At 45.1% G+C, this 12,993-nt stretch overlaps 1 protein-coding gene across 2 annotated transcripts in view; it reads right to left on the bottom strand.

Moving 5' to 3' along the window:
• CAMK1D (calcium/calmodulin dependent protein kinase ID) overlaps window positions 1–8,475 on the bottom strand; it is a 238,560-nt gene extending 230,085 nt beyond the window's left edge. For both annotated transcript variants that reach the window (XM_076353465.1, XM_076353559.1), the window contains exon 1: window positions 8,116–8,475. In XM_076353465.1, coding sequence (XP_076209580.1) covers window positions 8,116–8,207 — 92 coding nt within the window. In that variant the 5' untranslated portion in view covers window positions 8,208–8,475. The remainder of the gene's footprint in view (window positions 1–8,115) is intronic.
• Window positions 8,476–12,993: the final 4,518 nt, after the last annotated feature.

Genomic DNA, 12,993 nt, shown 5'->3' with positions numbered 1-12,993 from the left:
CATGGGTCCTGACCTCGCTCCACTCCCATCAGCCGTAGATGAAATTTCTAGGTCCTCTGTACTCTGGCAACTGAGCATCAGATGTAATTCCCAAATTTTGGGTGCTCAGGCTTGAAAGAACATACCTTCAAATTCTCAACTTAAATTAGGGAGAGCGTTAAGAGCAGGACAGCAAGAAGAATCCATGGCGAGCAGAAAGAGTGCAAAGGCAAAGGGTCTAGGGGGGAGATGCCAACAGTGCTGCACCCTATTGCTGCTGATGGCAAATGCTTGTGTTCATCTGCATCGTTAAAAGCACCTCCCTTTCGTTCCTCCTGGAAACTGTAAGTAGACTGAAACTGTTTAGTTTATCTCCAATTGGGAATATAAGGAAATCAAAACAAAAATCAAAGTAAATCCTCAATACATCTGAGCCAGCATGTTTTCCCTCACGCACCTCTTCCCTTTTCGACTCTTGAAAAAGGTATTTTAAGAACTATTTTCGTGGTTATGTAGCCCACTTGTGCAAAACTGTTGGTGTTTTAAATGTGACATATGATATTGCCCAGGAAAAGAGCAAGCAAAATCAGTGATCTATTGTTACAGAGGATCTCCAGCCCTGTGCTCAGCTGTTCTACACATAGATCAGATCCAAAAGAGAGCTTCCCAGTAGCTTTTTCTTAGCACATCCAGTGTTAAAAAAAAAAAAAAAGCTTTTTAACTCAGCCAAAAAATTCTGCTGAAGAGTATTATTTTAATTTAACCTCATACAATCTGTTTGGTGAGTAATTCTGGCATAAAACTCAATACACAGCTTTCAACATGAAAACATCAGTGAAGGGCCTTGAAAAGTTTATTAACAATCTGTTATTTATAGTTTTCTTTTTAAAAAATGATTGACACAACATTCAAAAATTATAGGAACTGCCAAGTCAGATAACAAAAAAACATATCAGTGTTAAGATTTGATAGAAAGGTTTTAAGGAACAGTATGATTTCTAGAAAAGAGAAATATTCTGACTGCTAAGCTATTTGTCATTCAAGAACAGCCCAATCACACACATATGTTTGCAAATTATTGTTATTGTTGTTAATTATTATTTACAGAAAAGCGCTGAAATGCAAGGTGGTTTGAATTCCAATGAAAATGACAGATCGCTGCCGCAAGGAACTTTTTATCCCTCCTTTCACTCATTACCTGTTTACTAACAGTACCCATTTAGTTCCAACTTGTTTTCATGCTATCTGAAATGACTAGAAAATTAGGTCCTATTAAGTAATCATGAATATAAACTGTGACTCACCGGTTAAGTGAATACCATTACTGGCAATAAATTCAGAATCCTATTATAAATGCTTGTTACTGTTAAGCAAACCAAAACAATACAACTTTATTCAATATTAATTGTATCTTTGGATGCTTGAAAGGATTAAATAACTCCAACCAATATTCTGCATGTAGTCAGGAGAATTGTGTGTGAAGGGCAACAAAAATAATTGAGGTCAGTCACCAAGGTAGAGAGAAAAAGAGACAAAAAGGAAGGAAAAAATACATAGAGATATTTCAGCTCCTATGTGAAAGCAGATGGAGGGTGAAGGCAGCAGACAGGCTGCTCCAGATGGCAGGAGCGGCGGCGAAGAAGGCTCTCACACCCACTGTGTTGTGGCTGTGACGGGAATAATAGACTTTTGGTTAAAGGAGTACTATAGGACTCCAAAGAGTTGGGTTCAGCTCCATCCACTACCTCTCCACCAGGTCTTCAGACCCTCTGGGTTTTGCTTGTTGTGAGCTTTAGGGTGTCAGCTACCTCTGTGGCTGACAAAAAATACCAGTATTTTTATGCAAGCTTTGCCCTCAGCTCACATCTACACAAAGAGCAGTTGTGGACTCGGTATGGGTTATATTGAGGTCCTGAGTAGTAATATTGAGTTTTGGCCTAGGCAAGGATCACTTTTTCCTAAGCCCTGTGCAAAAAAAAGAGGAAAAAAAGCCCAAATACGCTATTCCAACCCTACCCAAACATCTTATGGTCACCTTGCCAGTCAAGCACACTTCTTGGTTGCACAGGCATGCAGGTGAGCAGGTATCCTCCAGCAGCAGGGAGCTCAGACAGTACAAAGATGTATGTGAAAGAGAACAGCCACGGAAGAAGAGACAAGGCAGGGCAAAAAGCGGTAAGGCATCAAAACTAGTAGAAAATAAGGCTCATGAAGGAAGCGTGAGCACATATGTGAGCTGCCAATACAGCAAACGGGGTGTCTCCAAAATGATGTATTTACCTGAAAGCCTTTGATTATTGAGTATTTTGGAACCTTATTTTTAGACAATGAAAGAAAATTGACCTTTATGCTGCACTGTTGCCCCAAATGAGCACTGTCCAAAACGCACCCATGAACTGCGCTTGGAGAGCTGTCAAAAATCCCTTCTCACCAATGGCTGCAGATTTTTTTCCCAATCCTCTCCATCAGCCTTTAAATCCATTGGCCATCTTGCTTTTCTTTTTTTCCCATTTCAATTCCACCTGAATGCTCAAACCTGTTATTTTCTGTAACTGTGCAAGGGAGACCAACAATCTACATTACAAGATACCACAATTCACATTGCAAACAGTAGGGACTCATTATTTTTAAGCCTCCAAGAACACACTGGACAGTAAACTATGCCACACGCAGCAAACAGGATTACTTTGTTTAAAACAAATGTGCCACCTTAAAGGAGTCTTAACAGTATTTTTCTGCTTGCCCTATATAGAGTGCACAAACTAAAACATCTGAGTTGTTTCACAGTGTTAAGTTAAACATTAATACCCAGACCTCAGCTTTCGCTCCTCCTCCCACAGATGCTAGAGAAGTGCTGTAGGTACCGTGCACCTCTTAGCACGAATTATCCCTAACCCCACGTGGTTTTGATGGTAAGATACCCAGAGTTACAGATCCTAAGGTCAGAAATGACCGTGAAACATCTTCCTCTGTAAACATGGACAAGAGGCTCTTTCCTGGTGACTCCTGCACGAAGCCTGAGAGCTTTCAGATGGCAAAAGGATTTCTCCCAGCAAATCATCCCAGAGGAGATGGGAACCACTTGCCTTCATAGCTTGCCCCAGTGGTTCATCAACCTTCCCCCTGAAAACATGTGCCTTAACTTCAGCCCTTTGAGACACTGTATTTTCTCCCCTGAAGATATTTTTTAACGTGAAATGTTTCTTTAGTGCAATTTTAAAAAAAGGAGAATACTGAACTGAGAAAAAGATGGAACAGTCTAAAAGAGCCACTGCTGCCTCACTGGGGTGTCGTAAGAGAGAGGCAGAAATTGCTGGTAATGTCAGCAGAAACATGAAAATCAGACAAACTCTTAAATCTTCACAGGGGGTATGGAGCCAGAGGAAGCACAAATATAAACATGTTTCTTTACGTCTTGAGAATTTCCAAAATCAGAAGGGAAAAACAATAGAGTAACTTGCATGATGCCTCAAGTTAAATGGCTAAACAGTGATGATTTGTTGCATTGAATCGAACACAAGTGCTTTTGGCTCCCAGTTGATGAGAAGGGAAGATCTATGACCAGAGACAAACAGATCTTGAGCCTACTGGTACCTCCCAGCACCTCCTCTCTACAGGGCAACTCAAATGCATGGGGCACCTCCGCCAGGACCTGTCCTTACCACCAGCATCTTCTCGCTGGTGGAAGTCAGGGCTGACTGCCTGGCCTGAGGCACGTCACCTCCATTAGCCTTGTCCCCCATGAAGGTCTGAGCAATCAAGAACAGATGAGAGCGTGAGGTGGACCAGCTCATGAAAAGCCTGAGTGTCAGGTGAGACTGCATGCAGGGAAAGATTCCATGAAGGATGTGAGAGGACAAAAACACAGGAGACAGTACATAAGAGTTTGTGACAATGTGTGTGTATGTGTGTGTGTGAGAAAGAAAACAGATGTGAGAGCAGGACGTGGAGTGACTTCATTTCACAGCACAAACGAGCACGTATGGGTGCGTAGAAGAGTCGTGAAGAGCGCCAAGAGCCCAGCAAATGGCGTAAGAGTATGGAAGAGACACAGGACACAGATGAACCAAAAATTATGGTAGAGCCCCTGAGAAAAACAGAACCACCTATAAGTTTTCTCTATACTGTATTTTAGGAAAGTACTGGACACATCATTGAAGCGTATTTGTCTTCCCACCCAGCTCTTACTATGTTATGGCTATATCCATGCAGCTCCCTGTGTTATCATTACTAAGCTTTAAGGAATCTACCGCATCATTTTTAAGGACAGCACCAATATTTCCATAGTTACTAAGCTTGAGCCTTTCTAAATATTATAACTTCATCATAACTCTAATGTCAATAAGGCCTAATGACAGATACCTTAGAAATGCAGGGCTGATCTGACTAGGCAGACCAAATGATTGGAGGCTTTCCTCTTTGGCTGGTGGATGCCATGGTGTATCTTATCACTTCTTGGAATTTCAAAATCTGAGTTTTAAAATGCCTTAGACATGATATCATTTAAATATGGAGAAAAAATGATATTTCAGTGATCACTCATCCTCTTATCAGATTCCTGCTATTGTGAAACTTCACATCTCTCAAGGACTGGGGCAGAAATCCCCCTCTCCAGGCAGGCCTGCGAATTGAGTAGAGCTACAATAGGTGAATTTGTGGAAATTTAAAAAGATAAGCCGTTAGTCAGATCCTCTTCTTTCCTCAAGTCTACCTGTCTTGACTTGGAAGGGACTCTAAATTGCATCAGCTGAGGATCTGGCCTGCGGGTATGATTTTATTTTATCCTTGATTTACTTTGTGTATTACTTCCTACCTACTTTTTCAGGATCTGTAATTTCACTTTCAGTGGCTCAGTAGTGAACAGGTCCAGTTTCAAGAAGAGGCGCCCACCGAACCTGCGCATACAGAGCGTGGTTCACTGCCGTGTTACTGCAGCCCTACATGGACCGGCACCGCCAAACTGAAGCAGCCCAAGAATGGATCAGGACTATTACATATATAATAATATGTAAAATATATTTACATATTTCTATTTTATTTATAATATATTATATTTTCTTGATTAATATTACCAAAATATTTTGTTGACACTCTGGTACCCAAGAGGTTGCAGCCACAAACTAAGATTGCACGTGCTTAGGGACTGCATAAATACAGAACAGGGTAAATACAGGTTTGGGTACCATCTGAGCCAGCCACTGCATCACTGGCAACTTCTTTAGGAAAACACTATTGCCCAACAGCACTGAGCAGAGCAAACAAGGCAGACCTCAGCCACCAAAGGAAACAATTCTTTGGGTGGAAAAGGCTACTTTCTTACATCTGGAAGTGACATCCAATTCAGGATGCCTATTTCAGTATCAATGTGGCTGGACATGATTTACAGGGACATGTAAATAATTAATTCCAGCTCTGAAAGAGAGAGCTGGGTACTCATTAGAGGTTCCTTGAAGCCCAAATGATTAACTGAGTTAGGATCTTTTTAATAATTCCAGCAATTTCAACTCTCCCATGTTAAAGATCTGCTGAAAAGCTTTTATTCAGATGAAAGACTCCTTTCAGAGAACAAATCATTAATAGAGCATATACATAGATTTAACATGCACAAATCAATGCACTTGAAATAAAACATGTTTTTAAAGTTTCTCTTTCACTTTCTTCCCTGGTTTGGGGGTTTAGTGCTTTTCTTTCTCTAACCAATTTTACCACAGGCAGTTAAGACTGCTGCATGAAAAAGGGCTGCTTTTCTGTTAAAAGTGCTTTTAGCACTTTGGCATCCTGAAATGGAAGGTGGCAGAGAAATGCAAAACACAGCTACTACACTAATCCAGTGCATCTCATCTGACATGCCAAGTTTTTCACTCCAAGCCCATCCATGCTAGAGAAAAATCTGTTAGATGGTGAGATCAACCGATGGATGTCCAACACAGTTCAGCATTACAAGTGCAGGAGGGATCAAAGCAGATTTTATCCCTGCTCCTAAATAATGCCAGAGGAAAACATTTTGGTCCAGATGCTTTAAAGGTATTTAGCCTTTTGCTTAACTCCTATTTAAGTACTTTCCTATCAATAACTAAGAATGTGTCCCATCATTTGGACTCCTGCACGCCGTATATCAGCTGCTCGAGTCAGCGAACAGACCTTCATTGCCTTCAGTGGGAATGGAACAAGTACTTTAACGATTTGCACAGTGATGGCCTAAATTTTTTAGAAGTTTCACACCCTGGTAAGTCACACCAGAGCTGGTAGGAACTGCAGGTGGGTGGCCAAGGACAGAACCAAAACTCAGATTCAAATCTTCTAATTATCAGCCTGCCCTCCGAAACTAAGGAATGCACAACCAGAAGGCAACCGATGTGTAGGCTGTTAAATGCACATACATTCATAACCAATATGGCTATGTCTGGAAAACAGCTCTATTTTCTTTATACAGGCCCAGGTTTGTAATCCAGTTATTTTAATTTTCTAAAACTTTCTAGATTGACTGTTAAGTCAAGTTTAAAAACTTCACAGCTTCCACTCTCATCAGAAAAGACTTGCTAACCAAACTGTGCGGCTAAGACAACAGTTAATAGTTTGAGACACTAATTGACCATATTTAATGAATTTAATTTGCAAGAGCCATGCTAATATGAATAACTATTAACACTGACCAACTTTACCTTCCTTGGGACCTACACCTGCTCCCATTAACTTCAGTGGGATATGGATCAAGGCCACAACATTAATTCTTTCTGGACCTCTTCAGTGGCACAAATTAACCCTCGCAGACGGCTTCATACACCACAACCAGGAAAATGATAGAGTTGTATAATGGAAACCACAGCAAACTGTCCTGCTGCTCTAACGAATCTCTTTGCATTAAGACTTTCCTCCCCAACACCCTTTCGCTCAGGAAGGGAACTACACACCTAAGGTGACAAGCAGGGACATGTCTCTCCTGGCATGAAATTCTGACAGCAAAAACTTGATGAAGGTGAGGAGAATGAACCGTAACACTTAGCCCTGACGCTGCACTTTGCTTCTTCAAAGACCTGGACAGACATTAATTTGATTTACTAAGTCAGTGTTTTTCTGAGGGCTACGCTATCTGCTCATCACAACGGAGTTGCGTGACCCACCTCCATATTAAATGACCAGCCTGATTCTTACTCGCAGTTTGTTCATAGGAAATCAGTGAGCCTGTGAACCAGAAATACTCTGTTTATAGAGAGCCCTCCCTTGGAAGCAGAAAGAAACAGAAATATTACAGTCGAAACTTGTTCAACCGTATTTTGGAAGTGGCACGCAGAGTATGAAAAGCACTACTTGGGATTAACGACGCTTCGTTTTGAGACATGCTTAAAGTTGCAATTAGAGCTGGGGGGACACAGCAACGAAGAGCACTCCCAATACAACTGAACTTTAATTACAACGGACATACGTACAGCAGCCCATATGCTGACTTCCTTCAGCACTCCCAGCTCTCTACCTCTACAATATCCTATAAGCGAAAATTTGTTTTACAAAAATAAAACTCTGCTCAGCCAAAAAAGCATCAGCCTGCACCCCGCTCCCTTGCGCCATCTGCGCATGTTTATTCTCAGCCTTCTGAAAAAAAAACTCTAACGTTTTACTAATCTTTTTGCCCCGCCACTATAAATAACAGAAATAAACCCCTACAACAGTTAAGCATCGTAGCTAAAACACATCCAATCCACTCCGATTATTTCTGCTCGTCTGTCCACGAATAGATGCAGCCATTGGCTTTAGGGGAAAGCGTGCAAGTCAGACCGCCTTTATTTACAGTTGCACTATCAAGAAAAATCCCTTCCCCGTCTCCTCATTCTATGAATATTTTAAAACACTTTTTTCCCCCCTTTTTTTCTTTTTTTTTTTTTTGGGGGGGGGGTAGCCCAGCTCCTGCCCCCCAGTTATATTTTTCTCTGTGTTTCCAGATCGCCCCGACTTCTTGCTCGGATGGATGAGCGGGGCGCGGAGCGGCACCAAGGGGTGCACACGCGAAAATATACACGCACGCACACGCACCCACCCGCGGGGCGACCCGCGCATCCCCGCGGGGAAGGGACAGCGCCGCCCGCCCCGCTCCGCGCCCCCCCCCCCCCCCCCGCCCCGCAGCCGCTCCCCGCCACCTACGTCCCCAGCGTCTCCTTGAACTCGAAGATCTTCTTGATGTCCTCCGCTTGCTTCTTCCAGGAGCCGCCACCGTCCCCGTTCTCCCGGGCCATGGCCGCGGCGCTCAGCTCCGCGCAGCTCCGCGCAGCCCCGCGGATGCCGGGCCGGGCGGCACCGAGCCGGCGTGCGGCTTTTGCTTTCTCTTCTGCCGCGGCGGCAGCGGCTGCTGCTGCTGTTTCTTCTTCTTCTTCTTCCTCCTCCTCCTCCTCCTTCTCCCCTTCCTCCTCCTCCTGCTCACACTTCCTGCCCGCCGCCGCTTTTATTTCCACCGCGCTCCGGCGGGCTCCGCGAGTGTCACTTTTCCTGGGCTATTTCCTCCCAACTTTCTCTGCCCCCCACCCGCTTTCCCTCCTCTCCCCTCCTCCGCGCCCCCCCGCGGAGTCACTCACGGGGCTGCCCCGTCCCTCCCTCCTTCCGCGCCCCGCGCAGCGGCTGCGCGCACCCCTGTCTTGGGGTCGCTTTGCTCCCCGATAGACCCACCCCGCGAAAAAGTCCCTTTTTTCTTTTTTTTTTTGCCTTTTTCTTTTTTTTTTTGAGGGAGGTCACTGTTTCTTTTCCCCCAACCCCCCCACTCCCCCCGTGCGGGGCCCCGTGGGATGCTCAGCCTCCCGGGCGCGGTGCGGTGCGGTGCGGAGCGGTGCGGCCCCGCCGGCACAGCGGGCGCAGAGGCTGTGCGCGGTTGTTATGGCAATGGGAGGAGGAGGAGGAGGAGGAGGAGGAAGAGGAGGAGGAGGAGGGATGAGGAGGAGGCAGCCCCGCCGCTGCTCTGCTGCCTGGCGCTGCCCCTCCTGACTGAATGACTGGAGATAATTCGCATTGCACCAAAACCGCGCACGTCAAACGGGAGGGGAGGGAAAGCAAAGAGAGGGGGGGGGGGGGAAAGGGAAAGCAGCAAAAAAAAAAAAAAAAAAAAAAAAAGCCGTACCACAAGCGGCCGGGCCGCCTGGCCGGGCGCTGCGCGGCGCTGCGCGGGGATGCGCGGGGCTGCAATGCGCCGGGATGCGCGGGGGCGGCGGTGCCCGCCTGCCCCGCACACACACACGCACACACACAGAGTCCTGGGAGTCCTGGGATGCAAAAACTCGCCCCTTGGCAAGGGCCACCCTTACCGTGCACAGCCCTCGGTGCACCCAGCGAAGCAAGGGGCACCCAAACACCAGGGTCACCCCCTTGAGCAGCACCAAGCCCAGAGGCAGGTGGATGGGCACCGCGCAGCCTCGGCGAGAGGCCCAGGCCCCCGCACCGCGCCCATCCCGCCGGCACAGCGGTCCGAGCCGGGCACGCCACCGGCCTGGCACGCACACGCGTGGCCCCCCTGAGATTATTGCTAAAAGCAGCTTTTTCTCTGCAACACTGAGACCTCTAGCGTCGTCGCATCGGGCATCGGCTGAGCTCTGATGCGGGGCGATGGGCAGGATTCAACAGAGACATCAGAGAAAATTATAATCTAGACTAACTGAGATGCATTTATAGGTAATATCTCTGGGCTTCAGTTTCAGAATATGTAAGACACTAAAGAAGTACAATTCTTTTGGGACACCCAAGGTAGGCGACTAAATCAGAGGCCTCACTGCCGGCAGGTACAGGCACTCCTGTGCCCCAGGGGCAGCCCCAAACCTGACCATTAAATTAGGTACCCGAAAATACATGCTAATACAAGCAGCTGAATAACATTTCCTTAAAGAGAGGTGTGATTGTATGCACATAACTGTTTAACATGCATTGTGTCCTTTAACAGATTCCTTAAAATTCTACTTTCGAAGCTGATTTTCCAGATTTCTCGTAATTTATGAGCAGAATTTACAAGGTATCAGCCTGTGAGGCTTTCCCTGGGTCTGGGCTGAGCTGTGCCTCCCAGTTCAAAGGGGATTTGGCGGAGGTGGGAGTTCAGAGGTGCGTGAAGGTGTAAACTTGGAAAACAGGCTGGGGTGTTTGGGCAATGCTACCCTCTGCTGGGCAGAGCCATTCGGCTTAGTCTGTGTCAGCTCCTCCAATTTATTACTGCACCCCTTTAATTCGATGCTTTGGTGGCCATGCCACCACAGGGGCAGCCCAAACAGCCTGGGATTTCCTACAATGGGTGCTTACGTGCTGTCACGGTGTGCACTTTGAACCGCTTTCCTTCTGCTCCTGACTTATTCCCATCCTCTTGCTCCACTCAGGATTTCCTTCATTGTGTGATCCTTACGAGCTGCTCTGTGGTAGTGTCACCAGGAGTCCTCAGGCAGGCTCTCCGTGCCACTGCACACCTGGAAAACGAAAGATGTGACTGACCTAAAAAGATGCAGTGACTACCAAATCCAAGTTTCCCTTCAACCCGCACCACCGTGATATTATTTTCTCTTTTTCACATGTAAATCACTTGGTATCAGAAATGCCACGCTGTGATTTGGGTTTGCTGAATGGCTACCAAACATAACCTCCTGTCTTTGGGAGAGGATTGAGAGAGTTTGAGGCCAGAAAGGGCAAGTGTGATCGTCTGCCCTGCCCTCCAGCACGATGGAGGCCAAAGAGCTTCATCCATCCAGAAAACGAGCACTGTAACTTATCTTGGAGCTATGGCATAGCAAAACCATCCACCATTAGTGTTTATAAAGTCGCGTTGGTCCCTATAGCATCACGTTAAAATCTCACTGCACAGGCAGCATCGCCCACTTTTCCATTCCTGCTTTCAGCAGGCAAAAATTTTACTTAAAATTGCTCAAATCCTTGCCAATGCTGCAATTTCTCAGCATCAAAATTGCATAAGGTAAAGGTACATGCCAGCCTGTAAATCTAAGTTCTCTTTTCCTTATTTAACCTGCACCTTTAGCATCACATGAATGTGCGCTTTTTTTGTGATAAAATAACTCGTATTTGAAGTAACTGGTAATACAGAAATCTCTGAAGCCATTACAGTTTTAATGAGAAGTGTACAAGATGCTCCTATTAGGCAGGGACCACTGGCACAGTAGACCGTAACAGCCCCTTCAGAGTCATCACAGTCTGTCATGTCAGGCTGAATTTAGGGAGTCTGTAATCTTGCTTGACTGACAAGCTCCCACAGAGCTATTGTAGCTATTTGAAGAACAGGTATTTTTAAAAAATTAAAATCTTACATGAGAAGTTCTCTCTAGAGTGGCTGCGTATAGCAGGGCATGCTACAGCTATGTGGCTCTGTACGGCTGTACTCAATGTTTAATTGCATACAACTAGATTACAAGAACATTAATAGGGTGGTAAAATGAAGCAGGCAGAAATGCCAGGATTAAGACTGCTAATGAAACATCAATTCGGGCCCTTTTGTGGCTGCACGGTGGCAATCTCTCATTACCTGGGGAAGCTCCACAACTCTGCCAAGGGTTATATCAGAAAACGGCTCATGAGCAGACGTAGCTGATGTGCGTTTGAAATGGCTACACATGCTGCACGTGCACCCAATCACTCCATGAGACAAAAACCCAAACTCCTCTATCGGAGATGTTCAAGTTCCAAATTTTTTATAAAGTCTCCTATGGAAATTTAGAGGAGAAATTAAAAATTGACTTCTATGTGAGATATTTTATTTCAGAATAAACTGATCTAATTTTTGGAGTAATATTTAAATCTATATTTTTACCACTTCGGTCCTTCCAAATGATGTTGGGGTTGCATACATAGGGTACGGCTGTGCTCAGCCACACTCGCTGCTGGCCCTTAATATGGGCACTGTGCAAACTACATTATAATGAGCATAAATAAAGGAGTTACGTCTGCTTTCCAAGCTCTTTCACTTGCAACCTGGTTTTCTTCTGCTTAAATACTATAATATTGGATCTCTTTCCCAACATTGTTTCTGAGTCATACACGATAATCTTCTTTTTCAATTACAAATCAGCACTACTGATGCTTTTCTGCAAGAACGGCAGAAACGTGCCCGTTGCTCCACTGCCCAGGTCCGAGCCTGACAGACGCGCACCCGCACGTCCGTGTCCGTGTTTAGGGTTAAAACCCCACATGCAAGCTGTAGTTTCATCTGCAAGGCAGCAACCTCCAGCATCTGAGCCAGAGCAGCTTCAGTGTAAAGCAAACAACACTCAAGCTCACAGCTGTTCTCTGCTGCCTTTACTACCACGTAGCAACCTCAGATAGCGGCTTTTCTGCTTGTGACAGAAAAAATTTGGGCCAGTCCTACTGAGAAGATGGATTATTGCTTTCACGCGCATAGGTATGTACACACGCAAACTACAGCACAGCAGGAGCAAGGTTATTTGGTGCTGGTCTGTTCACGTGGATGCTGACAGCAACACTGCCATGTGCAAGCGTAGGCTTCAGCAAGCAATTCAAAGCAAAATGACATCTTGGATGCTTCATAGCCTCTAGGACAAGCCTAAGATGAAATAAAATCCTGGAGCAAGGCATCTTCCAATTTGGCAGCACGGGTTACCATCTTAATTTTATTAGCTGTCGGGTCTGGCTAGCATGATAAACATTCCCTCCAAACTCTCTTTTTTCCATGCATTCACAGCATTTCTTGGCATTTTCAAGGATGGGAATGTCGTAGCTCCAGTCTCTGACCCAAAGTGGAGGAAATCCTCTTGGGAATTATATTGAGTCATGAGAAAATTAACTTATGACAAGAAATGCTTACTTAAAAAAGAGAGAGAAAATTGCTTATTTTAAATTAGAATTTTAAATGCTTAATAAAAAAAAAATGGTTCAACGCTATTTCTTTCATTAGGATAATAATTAAAAAGAACCACAATTTGAAAGGTGTACTTTGGTAGGGGACCACAGATTTTGAGTTTCACCACAGGTGAAACTCGTGTTTATGGTTGGGTTTTAATGTTTTCCAGGTTAGTTTTGACACCACAAGTTCAG

Source organism: Aptenodytes patagonicus, chromosome 1, assembly GCF_965638725.1.
Source record: "Aptenodytes patagonicus chromosome 1, bAptPat1.pri.cur, whole genome shotgun sequence".
In the NCBI taxonomy this organism is placed as follows: Eukaryota; Metazoa; Chordata; class Aves; order Sphenisciformes; family Spheniscidae; genus Aptenodytes; species Aptenodytes patagonicus.
The sequence above is the reverse complement of the archived record's forward strand: the minus strand, read 5'-3'. Positions and strand labels throughout refer to the sequence as shown.